Source organism: Doryrhamphus excisus, chromosome 3, assembly GCF_030265055.1.
Source record: "Doryrhamphus excisus isolate RoL2022-K1 chromosome 3, RoL_Dexc_1.0, whole genome shotgun sequence".
NCBI classification, from domain to species: Eukaryota; Metazoa; Chordata; class Actinopteri; order Syngnathiformes; family Syngnathidae; genus Doryrhamphus; species Doryrhamphus excisus.
Window position 1 is genome coordinate 16225547 of NC_080468.1, and position 20103 is coordinate 16245649.

At 51.5% G+C, this 20103-nt stretch overlaps 7 protein-coding genes across 12 annotated transcripts; 3 read left to right on the forward strand and 4 right to left on the reverse strand.

Moving 5' to 3' along the window:
• Positions 1-1022: 1022 nt before the first annotated feature.
• On the forward strand, positions 1023-2856 carry LOC131126207 (uncharacterized). The gene is made up of 5 exons (XM_058068489.1): positions 1023-1163; positions 1241-1342; positions 1980-2252; positions 2317-2470; positions 2541-2856. The coding sequence occupies exons 1-5, from the start codon at positions 1127-1129 to the stop codon at positions 2791-2793; spliced, it is 819 nt and encodes a 272-aa protein (XP_057924472.1). The 5' UTR covers positions 1023-1126; the 3' UTR covers positions 2794-2856.
• A 72-nt stretch (positions 2857-2928) lies between these two features.
• LOC131125832 (C-X-C chemokine receptor type 1-like) lies at positions 2929-4094 on the reverse strand. Its single transcript, XM_058067731.1, has one exon. It carries the CDS (start codon positions 4076-4078, stop codon positions 3014-3016), a length of 1065 nt encoding a protein of 354 aa, XP_057923714.1. The 5' UTR covers positions 4079-4094; the 3' UTR covers positions 2929-3013.
• Positions 4095-4353: 259 nt separating this feature from the next.
• LOC131126100 (DELTA-sagatoxin-Srs1a-like) lies at positions 4354-5248 on the reverse strand. Of its 2 annotated transcripts, none has more exons than XM_058068290.1 (3): positions 5127-5248; positions 4935-5059; positions 4354-4864 (listed from the first exon to the last, which is right to left on the reverse strand). In XM_058068290.1, exons 2-3 carry the CDS (start codon positions 5036-5038, stop codon positions 4435-4437), a joined length of 534 nt encoding a protein of 177 aa, XP_057924273.1. In that variant the 5' UTR covers positions 5039-5059; positions 5127-5248; the 3' UTR covers positions 4354-4434. The 2 variants fall into 2 exon arrangements, with proteins under 2 accessions (XP_057924273.1, XP_057924274.1); XM_058068291.1 differs by having other exon boundaries at positions 4935-5056; positions 5127-5197.
• A 255-nt stretch (positions 5249-5503) lies between these two features.
• LOC131126139 (uncharacterized) lies at positions 5504-6238 on the reverse strand. Its single transcript, XM_058068359.1, has 2 exons — positions 6033-6238; positions 5504-5965 (listed from the first exon to the last, which is right to left on the reverse strand). Exons 1-2 carry the CDS (start codon positions 6134-6136, stop codon positions 5539-5541), a joined length of 531 nt encoding a protein of 176 aa, XP_057924342.1. The 5' UTR covers positions 6137-6238; the 3' UTR covers positions 5504-5538.
• A 1585-nt stretch (positions 6239-7823) lies between these two features.
• plaub (plasminogen activator, urokinase b) lies at positions 7824-10158 on the reverse strand. Of its 3 annotated transcripts, none has more exons than XM_058068097.1 (11): positions 10075-10158; positions 9945-10002; positions 9725-9826; positions 9508-9661; positions 9260-9357; positions 9051-9146; positions 8789-8984; positions 8569-8720; positions 8357-8497; positions 8137-8285; positions 7824-8076 (listed from the first exon to the last, which is right to left on the reverse strand). In XM_058068097.1, exons 1-11 carry the CDS (start codon positions 10129-10131, stop codon positions 7909-7911), a joined length of 1371 nt encoding a protein of 456 aa, XP_057924080.1. In that variant the 5' UTR covers positions 10132-10158; the 3' UTR covers positions 7824-7908. The 3 variants fall into 3 exon arrangements, with proteins under 3 accessions (XP_057924080.1, XP_057924079.1, XP_057924078.1); XM_058068096.1 differs by having other exon boundaries at positions 8789-8981; positions 9725-9829; XM_058068095.1 differs by having other exon boundaries at positions 9725-9829.
• A 734-nt stretch (positions 10159-10892) lies between these two features.
• Positions 10893-17116, forward strand: hid1b (HID1 domain containing b). 3 transcript variants are annotated; one of them, XM_058067361.1, is made up of 20 exons: positions 10893-11033; positions 11928-12077; positions 12141-12311; positions 12550-12660; positions 12883-12995; positions 13066-13173; positions 13237-13453; positions 13526-13582; positions 13651-13791; positions 13866-13954; positions 14030-14080; positions 14154-14181; positions 14249-14327; positions 14392-14556; positions 14622-14822; positions 14890-15026; positions 15093-15176; positions 15242-15333; positions 15392-15550; positions 15622-17116. In XM_058067361.1, the coding sequence occupies exons 1-20, from the start codon at positions 10968-10970 to the stop codon at positions 15683-15685; spliced, it is 2283 nt and encodes a 760-aa protein (XP_057923344.1). In that variant the 5' UTR covers positions 10893-10967; the 3' UTR covers positions 15686-17116. The 3 variants fall into 3 exon arrangements, with proteins under 3 accessions (XP_057923344.1, XP_057923341.1, XP_057923342.1); XM_058067358.1 differs by having other exon boundaries at positions 13866-13956; positions 14030-14181; XM_058067359.1 differs by having other exon boundaries at positions 12889-12995; positions 13866-13956; positions 14030-14181.
• Positions 17117-17246: 130 nt separating this feature from the next.
• Positions 17247-20093, forward strand: LOC131125517 (pre-mRNA splicing regulator USH1G-like). The gene is made up of 3 exons (XM_058067142.1): positions 17247-17519; positions 18253-18670; positions 18746-20093. The coding sequence occupies exons 1-3, from the start codon at positions 17356-17358 to the stop codon at positions 19502-19504; spliced, it is 1341 nt and encodes a 446-aa protein (XP_057923125.1). The 5' UTR covers positions 17247-17355; the 3' UTR covers positions 19505-20093.
• Positions 20094-20103: the final 10 nt, after the last annotated feature.

A 20103-nucleotide genomic window follows, 5' to 3' on the forward strand; every position in this document is an offset into this window, starting at 1 on the left:
GTGTGCAAAAGGTTCTAAAGTCATTTCTAATGCTTTGGGACTCCAGCCAACCACAGTGAGAGCCATTATCCTCATATGGCCGAAACATGGAACAGCGGTGAACCTTTTCAGGAGTCTGCGGCCAAACAAAATGACCTCAAGAGCGCAGTGATGACTCAACAAAGAGGTCACAAAAGGCCCCGAGACCAAAACCACTGATGAACAAAAACAACATGAAGGCTCATCTCAATTTTGCCAGAAGACATCTTGATGATCCACAAGATCTTTGGGAAAATACTCTGTGGTCTGACCAGACATTACAGAACAAGGACATCATAGCAAGAGTAAAATATGGTGGTGGTAGTGTGATGGTTTGGGGCTGGAAGACCTGCTATGATGAATTGAAGCATGAATTCTGCTGAAGAACAATATCCGGACACTGGACTTGGACACTGATCCCAAACCAGCTAGTCTTATTTTACTGTGTTTTTTTTGCGTCTTATGTACTGCGTCTTAGTTTATGTTATTGTGTTTGTTTGTGTGATGCGCACATGTGAAACTCGACCCAGCGCTCAACCTTGAAGACGACCTATCAAGGTCGCCACACCCGACGAGCGTTTGCCCACAAAGTCATCGTTGAGGTGAGTATGTACTGAAACTTCCTGTCCATGTTTTTTTGCCTCCACATGGGGTCATGTGACCACAAGTTGAAGGACTGAAAATGAGTCTTTCCGGCTGAAGCCATTAGTGAGACTTTAACTTCCTGTAAGAACAGGAAGTTTAGCTTTACATTGTCCTCATTTGTGTGTGAGATTCCACTTAACGAGGGAGGAAATCCCCTAAGAGGCTCTGAGGGGTCTCTGAGGGCCAACAGGAAGTGGGGGTGCCGCCCTTTGCCTTCATCGCCGCTAACTTTTATTTTTTATTTTCAAATGTTCTGTATGACACTTTTCATGATAAGTATATGTATATGATAAGTAATGCTAGCGTCATTACCTTCATTAGCACAATTAGCATCATGGGTGCACACACACACACACGCACGCACACACGCACACACACACTTGCGTTAAAGAGGGCTGGACTTCTCCCACCCGCCAGTCACCCTTCAAGTATCCACAGGCTTCTAAGACAAGACTGAGTCGTCATGGCGCCGGACCTGCTTGCCATGGTGTTCATCATCAGTACGTATGACGCGTCTCGTCTTGGTGCTACTTCCTGTTTGTCATCTCGTTGTTTGTCCTGCTGGAACCGTTTTAAGGTTTGGTGGATCCATCCTGCCCGAAGCGGACAGACCAGAACCAAAAACAACCAACAAGCGTCCAGAACGCTTCGACAACAAGCTGGTTCCAAACAAGCTCAGGTGAGTCTCACTTGGAGACGTTTGAGTCATGAACGAGTCTTTCAAAACTGAATCGAGACTCATGGGTACTCGTCACCCGTTCGCTTGTTCACTGACTCACCCCTGCTAGCGATAGCTAAATAAAAAAAAAACTACACCAGGTTATGTGTCACTTGTTAAGTAACTGTTCATGGGGTGGGCAAACTGAGGCCCACGGGCCACATCAGGTCCGCCAAATGTCGGACTTTCCGGACTTTCTTTTTTAAACCTTCAAGACTGTAGCAACCTGACTTTCAGTGCTATCAGATGCACCCATGCAGATACCCATGCAAAAAAAAAACAATCATACATTCCCGCTGCAAGGCATGCTGGGTAGCTTGTGGTAGTCTTTCTCCCAACATTTTATCACGTTTAAAATATGTTGAGGAAGTTTAACATCCTCTTGATATCCAATGTTTTATTGTTCATAGTTCATATTGCTGTTGCAGCTGGACTACCCAGCATGCTTTGCGGGTATTGGAAATAACAGTTTATCATTGTCTCGTCCATGTGTGCCTGGAATGTGATTTTAGTCTTTTTGGCCTTTTCTCAACGACTTGACTTTTGAAACTCCAGACAAGACCCCTTTGAGTCTTTAAAGTCAGTGGTGGTCTTTCAGTTACTATGAGACCCAGTGAGGACCTGAGACCCACTTCCAGTGAGGATGACCTGAGCCCCACTTCCAGTGAGGACCACCTGAGCCCCACTTCCAGTGAGGACCACCTGAGACCCACTTCCAGTGAGGACCACCTGAGACCCACTTCCAGTGTGGACCACCTGAGCCCCACTTCCAGTGAGGACCACCTGAGCCCCACTTCCAGTGAGGACCACCTGAGCCAAATCCAGAACCAACTGGAGAACCAAACCAGGCTTGTTGTGGGCGAAGATGAGGGTGAGTTAGAAACAATAACATTGACACGTCCCACTCGCCCCCACACACGTGTGTGTGTGTGCAGAGAACTTCCAGGACTACGAGGACCACCTGTCGGGGGCTCGCTGCCAACAAGACCTACTGGTGGAAGCGAGTCACGTCATGTGCGGATCTGCCTTCCACCAACATATGGAGCACTTGGGGCCCGATGAGCGCTGCATCCTGGACAACGTGATCCGGTAAGAAGTCCTGATGTGAAGATCAGAGTGTTTTGCACGTTTCTGAGGGGGTCCGCTCGCCCCGCCGCAGGGCGTACAACGACATGACGCTGTGCCTGGAGGCCCTCGCCCACTGGGCCGGCTGCTTCTATCCCAACGCCAACATTCAGGACTTCTTCCTGCTCGTCCACTCCAGCTACTTCCTGCAGTGCTCCGGTGAGGAGCGCCACCTGGAGGATGCGCCGTATTGGCTGTCGGTGGCGCTCACGCTCGGCACCGTGGCCGTCATCCCGGTCCTGGTCTACCTGGTGGGCTGGAGGAGTAAAGTGGATATGCTACGCTAACATTATGCTAAGCTATGTTCATATTCCTACCTCTTTGTCAGGTCCTACAAAATAAAAGTATACTCAGACAGGAAGTTATTCATGTTGCTTTTATTTTGTGTGACATAAATACCAATCTGTTGAAGTCACATGATCTTAATGCGGGAGGTCCACGCCACGGTCAGTGAAGTCTGTAGGCGGAGCTCTGCCCAAAAAAGGGCGGACTCCTCCAAGTCAGATTTCAGGCCACGGCGCCGTGACCCTCAGACGTCTGAGACGTGGACCTGCTGAATTTTGACCCCGACGCCATGTCCTGCCTGACCTTCCTGTGAAGGAGGACCTTCATGTTTTTGCGGAACTTCTCGCCCACGAAGGCGTAGAGGAGCGGGTTGATGCCACTGTGCAGCAGAGCCAAGCTGTTGCTGAAAACCAGCGCCACGCTAACCGCCTGCCGCGTGCCGCAGTCAAAGAGGATCAGCTTTGCCCTGAGGAGGGTGTCCACCATCAGGGCCAGGTGGTACGGAGTCCAGCACAGCAGGAAGCCCACCACCACGGCCACGATGACTCGCATGGCACGGTGCTTCTGAAAGCCTCGCGTTTGCAGCAATCTGGCGATGGTGATGCCGTAGCAGGCGAGCATGATCACCAGAGGCAGCAGGAAGCCAAAAATATGGCGTAAGGCGCGTGTGGCCGTCCTCCACAAGGGGGGGCTGCCTATGTTGAAGCTCTCTGAGCACACCATCCTGTCCGAGTCCTGGTCCAGCTTGGTGGCGTCGTTGAAGAGCGCCGGCAGAGCCAGGGTGCTCCCTAGCGCCCACACGGCGCCGCACATCAGTCGACTGCACTTCCTCTGCGGGCTCCTGATGGCCTCGTTGGCGCGTACGATGACCAGGTAGCGGTCGACGCTGATGAACGCCAGGAAGAGGATGCTGGTGTAGAAGTTGGCTTCGAAGATCAGGTTGAGCGCTTTGCACATGCCGTCGCCGAAGATCCAGCCGCGGGTCAGCGCCACCGCCCAAAAGGGCACGGTCAACGCCATCAGTCCGTCCGCCACGGTCAAATGGAACAAGTACACGTCGGACGCCGTCAGTGAACGGCGACTGTGCGCAATCACGCACGCCACCAGCAGGTTTCCGGGCACGGCCAGGAGGAAGATGGCGACGAGAAACACACTCAACACGGTGGCTGCAGCGGCGTCCAGAGGCCCGACCTCGCACGGCAGCGTGTTGGGATCCACGACGTACCCCGTGTCGTTGCCGTAGGTGGAGTTAGTCTTGTCGTAATCAAAGGACAAGATGTAGGACATGACTGCCAGGAAGAGAAACGAGGGAAACGAAGAAGAGCAACGAAAAGAGCGCTCGCCACCTCGGACTCAGACAGGATGGACTCTTTTCTAATTTCCTATTACAATACTTCCTGTCCACTGGTAGCGCTTGAGCTTGTTCCCATGGCGACAAGGGAACACACTTCCCCATCAGGTCATAGGTAACGTGGCACGTGAAGAAACAAAACCAGTGTGGAAACAGGAAGTCAAATAAAGCAACAGCCAATCAGAAATCATTGATCACATGACATGGTGGGATCACATGGCCAAGACACAAAGACTTTATTGTGAGACTTTATTCGCTCAGGAGAGATATATCTCCATACACGTGGATCTGCTCAGTGGAAGACTTTGTCCCACACCTCCACCTTCATGATGGCCCTCCCCATGGGGGACATGGTGACCTTGATGTCCATCTTGGTGTCGTAGAAGTCGACGCAGCACCCCTTGGCCTCCTCGCGCACAAAGTTCTTCATATCCTTGTCGTAGTACATCTCCTTGTAGAGCTTCTCGTCGGTGTCGCGATCCGAGGGGTAGAGGCCCACGCCCAACCAGTTCTTGTAGAAGTTGTAGTCGTACGGCACGGAGAACATGATGGCGAGCTTCTCCAGCGGACTACTGTTGTGAGGTACGAAAATCTCGTACGTGAGCACGCCCACCGCGCCCGCCGTGGATCCGCCGGTTTTGGTGAAGTTGCACACTTCGGTTTTGAGGGGGCGCACGGTGGGCTGGGGTGGGCTGTGGCAGTTGCCGCTTTCCAGGAAGACCCTGGAAGAAAGTCGAGACGGAAGATCAGGAACGGGTGCTGTGGCTGATTTGGTCACCTTCCGGAACTGACTTGGGGTTCATGAGGCAGTAGTTGCTGGTCAGGTTGGTGATCTCAATGGTGACGTTCCTGCGGCTCTTCTGTTGGGCCGACAAAGCCTCGGCGGTCTCGGGCATGGTGGCGGCGGTGATTGACTGCTGAACGCGACAACAAACGGACATTTTTTAGGATGCTCGCAGAAGGAATAAGAAGGAAGTCTTTTACCTTTGGAGATGACAAACGGGGTGCTCGTTGGGATGCGGCCGACACGGAACGCTGCTGCCTCTTCAAATGGGACCTTCGTGGGAATGTGCCACTCCTCACACCTCTCTGGTTGGGGCGCGGCCCACCACAGCAACCCTGCAGACAGAATTCCGTTTGTCTGATGGGTCAATTACTGAGCCCCAATCCGGTTGGTTCAGCATTCCACACGGCGCACCCTGCCATCGGCTCATAACCTGTCTGGGGGGTTCTCCGGATCGGGCGTTTATGCAAACAATTGAACTGGCTCCGCCCCCAACAAAACGGGCCACCGTACAGACGGCGATTATGCGTCATGATGTGTTTGTTCGAGTCAAAGACAACAAATTTCAATCATTTCAAGCTTTTATTCGTTCAACAAGCTTTTATTTGGACATCATCCCATCCTGTCGTAGACTTCGACCTTGACGATGGCGCGACCTTCGTCAGACATGCAGGCCCTCACGTCCACCATGCGGCCCTTGTACATCACGCCCGAGCCGTCTGCTTCGTGACGCACAAAGTTGGTGAAATCCTTTTCGTTGTACATGTGCTCGTACAGCTTCTTGTCGCACGGCCGCGTGTGCTCGAACACGCCCACCCCCAGCCAGTTCTTGAAGATGGCGTAGTCGAACGGTACCGAGAACATGATGGCCACCAGCTCGTTGCAATGTTTCCGATTCATGTCGAATAGCTCGTAGGTCACGACGCCCACGGCGCCCGACGCCGTGTTGTCGTCCTTGGTGAAGGAGCACACTTCGCTGCGGTGGAGGCGCACGGTGGGCTGGGGGGGGCTGAAGGGGAACCCGCTCTCCATGTAGACCCTGCCAAAGGACCCACACATTAGCAGTGGAAACGCCAAAGCAATGATAGAGGTTCTTAAAAGCTTACTTGGGGTTGGTGAGGCAGAAGCCATGAGTGACGTTGGAGACCTCGATGGTGCAGTTGCGGTTGGTGGTCAGGTTGAAGGCGTGCGACTCTGCGGTCTCGGGCATGATGGCGCTGCTGGGAAGGACCCAAAGACAACCGCTGGACTTGCTTTGATTTCAGGCACGCACACGCGGGAAGGACGCACACGCTCTGTGACGACCGGCTCATCGACAACGTAAAGACAAGGTGCGGGCCACGCCCCTTGCTGGGAGGTGCCCTGAAGGCCTCACGGGTGCTACTGTGGAAAAAACACGCATGTTCTAGTTCTGGGTGGGATGGGGAGGTGGGGCCAGGGTTCTTTTAAAGAAGTCTCAAAAACCGGTCTTGAGTCTGATATATTTGCATGCAATAAACTTTCTCGACTTAATTAAACAAGTGTATAAGTATGTAAACATCAACAACTAAAGCTTGTAATATGGGCGTCCCTCAGGGCTCACTTTTTAGACCATTATTGTTCACTCTTTACATAAATGATATTCCTTCCGTATGTACGCAGATGTCATATACATCCGTGGGAAAGATGATGTTTGTGTAGCCAGGGCCGTTGACAGCTTTGGCTGGGTCTGGGGACAAAGTCATCTGTACCCCCAGGGGGAGAGCCCCCACCTCCTGCCGTTGTGTTCTGAGAAGATAACTAGAACGTCTATTGAGTAATTTAGTAAGATTAACCCTGGAAAGATCTAAGTGACAAGACTGCCCTCTAGTGGATAAGACTTGCTTCTGCACCAGTATTCACCAATAGCTGTGTTGGTCTATTATTTCATGCCCCCGCCCCCACCCGCCACCCCGACCCCACCAACCCACTGCATGAGTTTCTGCAGTCAATCACCTAATTATCAAAATGGATAAATAAGGTGACATAATGGGCTGCACGGCGGACGAGTGGTTAGCGTGCAGACCTCACAGCTAGGAGACCAGGGTTCAATTCCACCATCAGCCATCTCTGTGTGGAGTTTGCATGTTCTCCCTGTGCATGCGTGGGTTTTCTTCGGGTACTCCGGTTTCCTCCCACATTCCAAAAACATGCTAGGTTAATTAGCGACTCCAAATTGTCCATAGGTATGAATGTGAGTGTGAATGGTTGTTTGTCTATATGTGCCCTGTGAATGGCTGGCCACCAGTCCAGGGTGTGCCTGATACATGTTTGTATCAGGTGCACCTATTGGGTGTTAAGTTGCTATGTGATGAATTTAGTGCTGTTGGTATTGACGACATCATAACTGCCACTGTACACTGGTATATTTGCACATTTGGCACCGTAATATTTTAACATGGCTGCACGGCGGTCAAGTGGTTAGTGCGCAGACCTCACAGCTAGGAGACCAGGGTTCGATTCCACCCTCTGCCATCTCTGTGTGGAGTTTGCATGGGTTTTCTCCGGGTACTCCGGTTTCCTCTCACATTCCAAAAACATGCTAGGTTAATTAGCGACTCCAAATTGTCCATAGGTATGAATGTGAGTGTGAATGGTTGTTTGTCTATATGTGCCCTGTGATTGGTACACCCTGGCCACCAGTCCAGGGTGTACCCCGCCTCTCGCCCCAAGACAGCTGGGATAGCGGTAGAAAATAAATGAATGAATGAAGATGACATAACAACCCTTCAAGTTAAGCTCAGTCTAAAAAGTGCAGATGTTCTTCATGTTGTCATTTTCCGCCCCCTGGTGGTTCCACCCCTCCAGGGGGCGCACCCCACTATGTCATGGTCATCAAATGAAAATGGAGACATCTCGATGAAGAATAACCTGCTTTATTTAACTTTTCGAAGTGGAATACATGGAATACACAAAAGAGCAAAGAGGAATATTGAGCTGGTTGACATGGCGCCGCCCTGGTGGTCACTTGAGAGGCAGGCCGGTTTTATCCTGGATCCAGCTGTTGTAGTTGCTGACTCGGGCGTAAACGCCAGGACGCAGCTTCCTGGCACAGCCTTCACCCCAACTTATGACCCCAAACAGGAAGAAGCGGCGGTCCACTTGGCACACCAGCGGGCCCCCGGAGTCCCCCTTGACAACAAGCCAGCATCAAGACAAGTTCTCAGCCACAGCTTGAGTCCACAGACGTACCTCGCAGGCGTCTTGACTCCAGTCGGGCCGAGCCGCACACAACATGTTGTCGCTGATCTTGTTTCCGTAGTAATCGCTTTGACGACACACGCTGTCGGCCAGGAGGTCCACCCGCGCCTCACGGAGGTACTGAGAATGGTACCACAAGCCTGGGAACCAACACGCCGGGTCAAGGGAGCGCATGTGAGTCTAGTCTGTAGTCCACGGACCTGCTTCTCACCTTGCTTCTCCTTGCCGAAGCCGGCGATGTGACAGGTGAAACCCGGCGGGAGGTTCTGACCCGGGAGAGGAAGGCAGACCGTCTTGACGCTGTGACTCTCCTGTGCACAACCACCTTGTTTGGACTTGAGCTTGATGAGCGCTGCAAGCCATCCCGTCTTGTCATTGATCGGAGTACTGAGGTATCAAACGGACTTCCCGGTCGGGACTCACCGATGTCGTTGTTGTAGTTTCCTTCTTTGTTGTCAAAGCCACCGTGAACGATGATCTTCTCCACGCGGAACGTCTGCTCCAGGGCGTCGTCGCTCTCGTTCAGGGCGCTCTTGCCCAGAGTGACCCGGAACCGGTTCTCTTTAGCTTTTGAACTGTAAAACAGGAAGCATGTAGTCAAAGAGGAAGTGATGATAACAGGAAGTGATGCTACTTCCTATACCCGTCTGGGAAGCAGTGGGCGGCGGTGAGGACCCAGCAGCTGGAGATCAGACTCCCCCCGCAACGGAACATCTTCTCTTTGGATCTGCTGCGCCAGAAGATGGCTGCCACCCACGGGTGCGACTCCACCGCGGCCACGGTCCCGCCCACGATCCTCATCTGCTTCCTTCGGGAGGGCTGGCCACACGTCCACGCTGCTGTGGCGGGACGGGAGGGAGTTACGTTTGGAGGGGAACGATTCCGAACACCGGGGAAGGGCTTACCTGGCTCAGGGGGCTCAGTGGACTTAGGGGGCGGCGGCGGGGGCGGCGGCGGGGGCGGCGGCGGGGGCGGCGGCGGGGGCGACGTCACTGGCTTGACTACAAGAGCGCCAAAGTTGAAAGATTCCAAGCAATCAGGACACTGAAGACAGTAATGAGTGGAAAAGACGTAATGGAGGAATCAAACATGACGGCCTGTTGTGTCCACTTACACCACCCAGCATCACATCGAGGAATGTCACAATATTCCCACAGCAGCTGCTGGTCCTTCCACACGCGACACCACGGCCGCCGCTTGAAGTGCAGATTCCTGGTGGACACAGAACACATTAGTCCTTAAGTCCAGGACACATGATGGATCTTCTACGGACATTCGAAGACTGTGACGTCGATACTTAGAGTCATGCTAGCGTGCCGTTGCCATGGAGACATTTTTGCCTCCATGGAACTTGATCACCACCTGCAGTAGTTGTGTCTGCCAGCGTTGATGTCCGACGTCAGATAGCGTTCCCTGGACTCTAAGTCCCAGTCCTCACACGTCCGACCGCTCTCCGATCTGGATTGGAAGCCTCGGTAATAAATACCGACGCCCTCATAGCACCCGGGACCGGTGGCTGCTCAGACAAAGGTGGGGTTAGGCGGTCCAGAGACAAGAACTCTGAAATATACTCGTTCACCTGTCTCACAGAACGTTCCTTCAAAACCTTCGGGACACAAACAGAACATGTGCTGGCCCGTCGTCAGGCTCGGGACGGAGGTGCCTCCGTTGCGACAGATCCCTCCTAACGGATCACAGCATGCTCCGATTAACCACAGCCATGAAGGAAGCCCATCTGGGATCATTGTTGCTTCCGGGCCTTTCAAGTTGGAACCCGTCGGGACCCGACACTCGCTCACCTGACTTCCACAGCGACGAAAAAAGCGTCCGCCGTCGTCTGTCTTCCCTCGCCGAGCCCTGGGACCGGGACAGGTAAAGTTGATGTCAAAGTCAATAGACAAGAGCAGAAGAAGACACGGGTGTCCTTACAGCGCCACCTGCTGACAGCGCCGCCAACACCAGGATGAAAACACTCCTACTCGCCATGGCGTCCTCAGCCTGTGAAGATGTGGGGAAAGTTGCAGGGGAGGAGAGGAGGCGAGGGGCGGGGCCTGATGATTTGCCAGGAGAGACATGGAGGAGGACACAGTCATCACTCAACATTTCATTCATTCGTTTTGAATAGTGCTTGTCCTCATTAGGGTCATGGCGAGCTGGAGCCTATCCCAGCTGACTCTGTGAGATGATTCAAGTCATCGACCAATCAGAGAGCACATATATAGTACATACTTTAGCACCTATAAAAGCACCTATAAAAGATATAAGGTGGACGTGCCACTGCAAGCGTGGCATCGTCACGTGACTGCATCAACTTGATGCGTTCAAGGTCTCGGTTGAGAAGAAGCTCAATCATGACGTCAGCGAAAGTTAAATATGTACACTTGGATCCCGGAAGTCTTCCAGCAGAGTTCCTGCTTGCACGATGCTGCATTCGAGGGCGGTGGGAATCGATTCGGGAGACATTGTACTCGTTCTCAAAAAGCTGTAATTTATTAATTACGGTATATTTTCAACACAACGTTTCTCTTGGATTAACCGGGATTGATTATAGTTACAATGTCTAGTAACAAAAAATAATAATTTGCTAAGTCATAAAGTTGTATTGTTATTATTATTCACAGTTGCAATCTATAAAATATATATATTCAGAAAAAACTCCGATAACACATCAAAAAAAGTTCCGTTAACACATCACAAAACAACATTGACGTTCTTCTAAAAGCCGATACACATGAGCAGTTGTCAGTCTAATCTCCGAGCAAGCCCTGAACGCCTCATCAGACGCTCCGGGTTCCAGTCGGTGCAGACCACGACCACCGAACATGGGAAGCAGCGGCAGCAAACTTCACTTCAGGAAGGCGGTGATCCAACTCACCACCAGAACCCAGGTTAGAAGTTCCGAGGGCGCCAAAAGGTAGCGCTGACACGCGCGATTTTATAGGCCGCGGGATAAACTTGGCGGTTCCAGATGGCGGCTTCCACTGCAGCCCAGACGGCCGAACGCGACCGGAACCGCTTGGAAAACACCGCCGGCATTCCACGTCAAACATATTTAATACTATACGCTTCACGTGGGACACCTAAACTCACAATTGAAGTTCATTTTATTAAGTATACTTCAGTATAAGTATCAAAGTATACTACAGACCATGTACTTTTTAGTGTACTATACTAATTGAATACTTCTTCGGACTAAATTGGAACATTTTAAGTTTATAAAATGTATACATTAAGTATACTCTAATATACTTAAGTACACTTTTCTATAGGCTGCCATTGTTACCATTATAATATACTTTAAGTACACTTAACTTATACTTTCATTTTGCATGTTTATATTACAGTTTATTCATTCATTCATTTTCTACCGCTTATCCTCACGAGGGTCGCGGGGGTGCTGGAGCCTATCCCAGCCAATCACAGGGCACATATAGACCAAACAACCATTCACACTCACATTCATACCTATGGACAATTTGGAGTGGCTAATTAACCTAGCATGTTTTTTTGGAATGTGTGAGGAAACCGGAGTACCCGGAGAAAACCCACGCATGCACGGGGAAAACATGCAAACTCCACACAGAGATGACCGAGGGTGGAATTGAACTCAGGTCTCTTAGCTGTGAGGCCTGCATGCTAACCACTTGACCACCATGCAGTCCTGTACTGTTCTTAAGTATATAAAAAGTAACCTTGAGTACATCACTTTTCCCAACGTGTTGACTGACAGGTGCCAGTCCCAAACAAGAACATGCTTGTGTGTGTGTTTGTGTGCATGTCAGCCAGTGGAAGCGACAGACAACACGTTCTGGGATCAGTTCTGGGCCTACACGTCCACCACGGTCCAGGATGTCTTCGCTCTGGTTCCGGCGGCAGAGATCCGAGCTGTGAGGGAGGAATCTCCATCCAACCTGGCAACGCTGTGCTACAAGGTGCGTGTGGAAGTCACAGGCGACCGCGGTAAGAATGTGATGACATGACTTCCTGTCGTCTAGGCGGTGGAGAAACTGGTACAGAGCGCGGCGCGCGGGTGCCCCTCCGAGAAAGACCACCAGCTGGTCTTGAACTGCACGAGGCTCCTGACGCGCGTCTTGCCCTTCATCTATGAGGATGCCGACTGGCGAGGCTTCTTCTGGTCCACGGTGCCCGGCGTCGCCCGGAGTGGGGTACGCTGCAGGGAATGTAGCATGATGATTTTAAGACCCCCCACCCCTCCAGTCCCTAGTGGCTCTGGTTCTCCGGTTACCAGAGTCCGAACACTGCTTGCATTGTCTCTCCATGAGTCTTTTGACTCCGCCCACTTGAATTGTTGATTCACTTGGGGGTTGGGCTTAGCTAGCAAAGGTGACGTCTCATGTTGTTGTGGACCAATCACATCATCACGTCCCTCTTTGATGTCTTCAGCGTGAGGAGGAAGGTGTTGATGATGAAGGTCGGCCCCTCGCCGAATCCCTCCTGCTCGCCATCGCCGACCTTCTCTTCTGCCCGGACTTCACCATCAAGAAGAACCATCAGGTGGGCGCCCACAAGTTGTCTTCACTCAGTTAATGACTGACCAGCAGCCATGTTTGACTAGTGGGCGGAGTCAGCAAACAAACACAAAACGAAAGGGGGGGCTTTTACATGACAGTAAAAATACAAAACACAAACATGGCGGCCATGCATGTGTGGGCGCTCAATCGGCACGTGACCATGTGATCATGTGGTCCTTCGTTAGCCGCTAGCTATGCATGTCAGTCGCAGGGCGTCGGTGTTGACGTGGAATTCATCGACAGCTGCGAGTACATCTGGGAGGCGGGCGTCGGCTTCTCTCAGTCGCCGCCGCTCAACTCCGCCCACGACCGCAACAGGTGAGACTCCGCCTCCAAAATATGCCGTGAGACGCGGTGTGTTAGAGTGGCCATGTTTTGTGTGTCTGAGGGTGGAGCTTCTAAAGCTGCTCCTCACCTGCTTCTCGGAGGTCCTCTATCTGCCGCCGCCGGCTTCTGACAACGCTTGGGTGGCGTTCTTCTGCTCCTCAGCAAACAGGTAACGTACACGTACACGCACGTACATGTCAGCGACCATGTGATTGAACACATGTGACCACAGACACGCCCTCCCTCTCTTCACCTCGCTGCTCAACGTGGTTTGCGCCTACGACCCTGCGGGATACGGCATCCCGTACAACCACTTCCTCTTCTCGGACCGCCGGGAACTGCTGGTGGAACAAGCCCTGCAGGTTCTCATCGTCGCTTTGGAGCAGCGAACCAGCCTGCCCTCCGCCGTGGACTCCATTGTGGCGCCCTCAGGAGGGGAGGAGCCAGACGTGAGGACGATGCTTTATTCCCGACGCAAAACTCCCAACAGGAAGTTTTGACACCATCTTGTCTTTTTCCAGTCCAGCTCCCTGGAGAACCTGTTTGTCAATTACCTCTCTCGGATCCATCGTGAAGAGGTGGCGTGCCGATCCCTGAAAGCGGTCTACAGACTACTACAGACTTGAACTGTTTGTTTGTTCTTCAGGACCTGAGCTTCATCCTGAAAGGACTGAGCCGCCTCCTCAACAACCCGTTGGTGCAGACCTACCTGCCACAGTCCAGCAAGAAGATCCACTTCCACCAGGAGCTCCTCATCCTCTTCTGGAAGTTCTGCAACCTCAACAAGGTTGCAACTTGTTTGGATCTTTGGGGTCTAATGCTAATGCTAATGCTAATGCTAATACTTTCTTCTGTCCGTAGAAGTTCTTCTTCTTTGTGCTGAAGAGCAGTGACGTTTTGGATCTGCTCATCCCGATCCTCTTCTTCCTCAACGAAGGCCGTGCTGATCAGTGTGAGTGCCCAACGATGCATTTGCGGTCCGGATGGTGTTGAAAAGTCCGTAAAGTGTTCCTGTGAACCTTCAGCCGCCGTGGGTCTGGTGCACATGGGCGTCTTCATCCTGCTGTTGCTGAGCGGTGAGAGGAACTTCGGCGTGCGTCTCAACAAGCCGTTTACGCTGCGCGTACCCATGGACATTCCGGTTTTCAGCGGGACCCACGCTGATCTCCTGGTGGTGGTAAGACGGCACGTCGGCACGTCGGCGTCACGCCCTTGACCACACGTGGTGTTCCTGTCCTGCTCAGATCTTCCACAGAATAATGACCAGTGGACATCAGCGTCTGCTGCCGCTCTTTGACTGCCTGCTCACCATCATCGTGAACAGTGAGTTGGCCCCGCCCCCTTGCAGGCCCAGTCCAGGTCATGTGATCATTTGTGTGCGCTGTAGTTTCTCCTTATCTGAAGAGTTTGTCCATGGTGGCGTCCCAAAAGCTACTGCACCTATTGGAGGTCTTCTCCTCGCCGCAGTTTCTTTTCACCGCCGTCCACAACCACCAGCTGGTCTTCTTCTTGCTGGAGATCTTCAACAACATCATCCAGTATCAGTTTGACGGTGAGAACCGGGACACAGACCCTCCTCTGACTCCTGGATGGACCCACTCTGACCCCTCCCCACAGGGAACAGCAACCTGGTGTACACGCTCATCTGGAAGAGGAACGTCTTCCATCATCTCGCCAACTTCCCGGGTGATGAGCTGTCCATTCAGAAGGCGCTGCAGAAGAAGAGGAGGAGGAAGTCCGGAATGTCCAGGAGCAACTCCGAGACGGGATCCTCACTAAGACCCGCAGCGCATAATGCCGCAGAGCACGGAATACCAGGTTGGGATCTTCCGGTTCTTCTGCAGACCTTCTTGCACTCACACATGATGTCATTGTGGTCTTTTAGGAATGGACCCGACAACCGACAAGTCTCAGGTGTGTGATGACACCGTGGCCGCTCCAGAACCAGCGCAGACGGCCGCAGACTGCAGCTCCATCACCGGGACCAGCGACACCGAGTCTAGCTTGGAGAGAGACCAGGAGGTACTTGAGGTGTCTTCACATGTTCACTCACTCCAACGTCTTCTTCTACTTCATCTCTCTCATCAGATGACTCCATCAAACACCGAAGCCGGGAGTCTGGAATCTAGCATCTCGTCTTCTTCGTCCTCCTGGACCGCCAGTCCGGACTGGGTCAGTCCGTCTCCTTTGTTGCAGTGAGATGCTAGCGGGATGCGTCACGGTAGCTGTGGTTTCAGGTGCTGTCCTGGAGGTCCAAGCTTCCTCTGCAGACCATCATGAGACTGCTGCAGGTTCTGGTCCCTCAGGTGGAGAAGATTTGCATCGACAAGTAAGTAATCCTTTCATTCTTCATCGTTTTTCCTTCTCATATCCATCATCTTCCTCAGGGATTTGACCGATGAGTCTGAGATCCTGAAGTTCCTCCAACATGGAACGCTGGTCGGCCTTCTGCCAGTGCCGCATCCCATTCTGATCCGCAAGTCCCAGGTGAACGCCGGCACGTCCTCGTGGTTCCGCACGTACATGTGGGGCGTGGTTTACTTACGGTGAGCGATGGCAGGAAACGCTCTCATTTGGACGCGAATGGACTCTTAATTCCTGGCTCTTGTCGCCGTAGCAACATGGATCCGCCAGTCTGGTACGACACGGACATACGACTCTTTGAGATCCAGAGAACCTAAACCAGCCTCTTCTCAGCAGAACAGCCGCCAAAGCCGTCATCAGCACCGCATGTAGTGTGTCATGTAGTATGCTGTACATCATGTAGCGTGACATGTAGTGTAACATGTACCGTACTGTCATATAATATATCACGCGATGTGGCATGCAGTATGTCATGTAGTGTGTCGTGTAGTATACTGTACATCATGTAGCGTGACATGTAGTGTAACATGTACCGTAGTGTCATATAGTGTGTCACACAATGTGGCATGCAGTATGTCATGTAGTGTGTCACGTAGTATACTGTATATCATGTACTGTAGTGTAACATGCGGCATGCAGTATGTCATGCAGCTTGACATGTAGTGTGTCATGTAGTATACTGTATATCATGTACTGTAGTGTAACATGCGGCATGCAGTATGTCATGTGGCTTGATATGTAGTGTAACATGTACCGTAGTGTCATATAATGTATCACGCAATGTGGCATGTTATGTCATGTAGCTTGACATGTAGTGTGTCATGTAGTATACTGTATATCATGTACTGTAGTGTAACATGCGGCATGCAGTATGTCATGTGGTGTGATATGTAGTGTAACATGTACCGTAGTGTGACATGTCATGTCATATAGTGTGTCACGCAATGTGGCATGCAGTATGTCGTGTAGCTTGACATGTAGTGTGTCATGTAGTATACTGTATATCATGTACTGTAGTGTAACATGCGGCATGCAGTATGTCATGTGGCTTGATATGTAATGTAACATGTACCATAGTGTGACATGTCATGTCATATAGTGTTTCACGTAACGTGGCATGCAGTATGTCGTGTAGCGTGATATGCAGTGTAACATGTACCGTAGTGTCATATAATGTATCACGCAATGTGGCATGCAGTATGTCATGTAGCTTGACATGTAGTGTGTCATGTAGTATACTGTATATCATGTACTTTAGTGTAACATGCGGCATGCAGTGTGTCATGTATCGTGATATGTAGTGTAACATGTACCGTAGTGTCATATTGTGTGTCACGCAATGTGGCATGCAGTATGTCGTCTAGCTTGACATGTAGTGTGTCATGTAGTATACTGTATATCATGTACTGTAGTGTAACATGCGGCATGCAGTATGTCATGTGGCTTGGTATGTAGTGTAACATGTACCGTAGTGTGACATGTCATTTAGTGTTTCACGTAATGTGGCATGCACTATGTCGTGTAGCGTGATATGTAGTGTAACATGTAATGTGACATGTCATATAGTGTGTCACGCAGTGTGCCATGTCATGTAGTGTCATAATGTCATGTATCACCATGTGACATGCCATGACGTGGCATGTAGCATGACACGTAGCATGACATGTAGTCTACTGTGTATTGTGTCATATTGTTGTTTATCATGTAGCAGAAGTTAATGAAAAGTTAATGAAACCTTTCAGAATAAAAGTGGCACCCTGTTGAATTTCACGCACGTGCACAAAACAAGGTTGAGGTCAAGCTAGCAAACTGTTGCTTGACATTAGTTTTTCACAGGAAGTCTTCATGGTAACTTCCGCCTGCCTAGTCCCGCCCCTCCCCTGACAACCAGCGCTCCTCGTGCTCGTCTCCGAGCAACCGAGCACGAACCCGTCGGGAGTCCGGCGTCACGGTCCAGACGGACATGGAAACGGAACGGAAGTGAGTCATGGACGACCGGTACCACCGGGCCGCACGGGACGGCCTCGTGGACGTCCTCAAAGAGGCGACGCGGAAGCAGCTGAACGCTCCGGACGAGGACGGGATGACACCCACTTTATGGGCCGCCTACAGCGGGAACATGCACGCGCTCAGAACCATCGTGGCCAGAGGGTGAGTCCACGGAGAACCCGACTCACCTGAGAAGTTGACCTTATTATTCAGGACTACTTCATATAGACATGGAACGTACATGTATGTGTATTTTTATATACATATTTACGTTTACGTGAACTTGATAGTGTAAGTACATATCCGTGTATGTGTACGTAAACACAACACGGGCCTCCCATCTCAAACAGCATTTAGGCCACGCCCACTTGGCGGGTGTTTCTCTTTGCATTTTAATGTCGTCATTCCACACAAAGGTCACCACGCACGCTCATCCGTGACACGTCCCTTATCTTCATGCACGCTCACGTGCGCTCTTTGCAGATAACGTGGCGCTAAGTTTACACGGTGCCGTGAGATAAGACGCCATTCAGGTCAAAGGTCACTACAGCGGGTAGACACAATACGCTAGTTAGCGTGATGACTTCCTGTTAGCTTGGTTGTAGACCAGTTGCTGTGAGGTCAGTGATGTCGGATGTTCACTGATGGGTCGCACGGAGGTCGCCCCCCCCATGTGACCTCTGTGATGTCAGCGATGCTAAGTGGCGTGCATATAAATAATGCAGTGTTAGTGCGTCAATCATTCATTAGTGGGCGGGGCTACACTGAACGTAAATGATGTCACCTCATTTTTAGTCTTACTGAAGAATCATGTTTCAGTGTGACATCATGTTTTGTCTCCTTTCAAAATAAAAGCCTAAAAGTCAGCAAGCTGTGTGTGTGTGTGCGTGTGCAGAGGCGACCCAGACAAGTGTGACATCTGGGGCAACACGCCGCTCCACTTGGCATCCGCCAACGGCCATCACGCCTGTTTGTCCTTCCTGGTGGCGTTTGGCGCCAACCTGTGGTGCCTGGACAACGATTACCACACGCCGCTGGACATGGCCGCCGCCAAAGGCCACGTGGAATGCGTCTGCTACCTGGACTCCATCGCCGCCAAGCAGATCACACTCAATCCCAAGCTAGTCGGCAAACTCAAGGCGCGAGCGTTCCGCGCCACCGAGCGCCGTGTCAAAGAATGCGTCCGACTCCAGGAGAGACACCGCCAACGCATGGAGAATCTGGACGACTTGGACGCCATAAGCGTCTACAGCTACATGAGCGGCAGCACGCTGAGCCGCAAGTTCAATGCCTCCAACCCGTCCTATTCGCAGGTGCTCGTCTACATGGACAACGTCCTGTCCTTTAGCTTAAGAACATGCTAACCAGTCGACCTTCTCTCTGCTCAGGCCACATTGCATTCCACCCTGAAGAGCAAGGCCAAGATTCAGAAGAAGCTGGACAAGAAGAAGCAGACAGACGGAACGTTCAAGATCTCAGAAGACGGTAGGAAAAGCGTGCGTTCGCTGTCCGGCCTGCAGCTGGGAAACGACGTCATGTTCCTCAGACACGGCCTGGACATTCATGACCTGTTCCTCCACGACCATGACGGCGACGCTCTCTCTCGTGCCATGAGCGACCCGGGCCTCCATGAGGCTGCTTATTCCGAGATCAGCTCTGATTCCGGACGGGACTCACTCTTCACTCGCCCCGGGCTCGGAACCATGGTGTTCCGCAGGAACTACGGCACGCGGACTGCGTTTGGCGTTGGGTGTCACGATGAAGCGAGCGTCGTAGGAAGTGAACCTGCGGGACGAGCGCCGAACGTCCATCTACACGGGCAACTTCCTCGACGCTTGTCCAGTTTTGACAAAGACAGCATCAAGAGTTCTCTTAGCCCATGGGAGGACTCTGATGCAAGTCTGAACGAAGACCTGGACCCCCAAAGTAGTCCACTTGAGACATTTCTGGTGTCGCACAACCTTGCAGAGTTCATTGTCATCTTCAGACGGGAAAAGATTGACCTGGAAGCTCTTCTGGTTTGTTCCGAGCAGGATCTCAGCAGCGTCCAGGTCCCGCTGGGCCCCCGTAAGAAGATACTGGAAGCCTGCAAGAGACGTCGGGACACTTTGTGCGAGCCGGACGCCATCGAGGACACACATCTATGACGTGTGTTATTGGACCTTTGCTGTAACGCCAGCAGGATGACTACTTTGAAGACAAACAGCACCCTCTGGTGGCTGATGGATATAACATACTCTATATATGAATAAGCGCGGCCTGCATGGTGCGTGGTTAGCATATTGGCCACACAGTCAGTAGATCTGGGTTCAAATCTACGCTGGTGTGGAGTTTGCATGTTTTTCCCGTGAGCACATAGGTGTCATCCAGGCCCTCCCACATTCTAAAAACATGTATGTTAGAATTGAGTGTGAATGATTGTATGTGCCTTGCCATTGGCTGGCGACCAGTCCACCTCTTGCATGTAGTCAGCTGGGATAGGCTCCAGCATACATCTAAGCGGCATAGAAAATGGATGAATAACTAAGGACGCTGGGATGTCACCATGGCAACAGTCGCCATGTCTCCATGTGTCAATCACATAAGGACTGCCCTTATATTTAACTGATGGAATATTACATTCATAACATTTGTATGTTTGTAATATGAAGAGAAAACATTTTTTTTATTCAAAGATGCTGAAGTATTTCTGTGTGCTTTCATGACGGAGGAAAAAAGATGGAAACCTGATAAGTGGGCGGGTTCA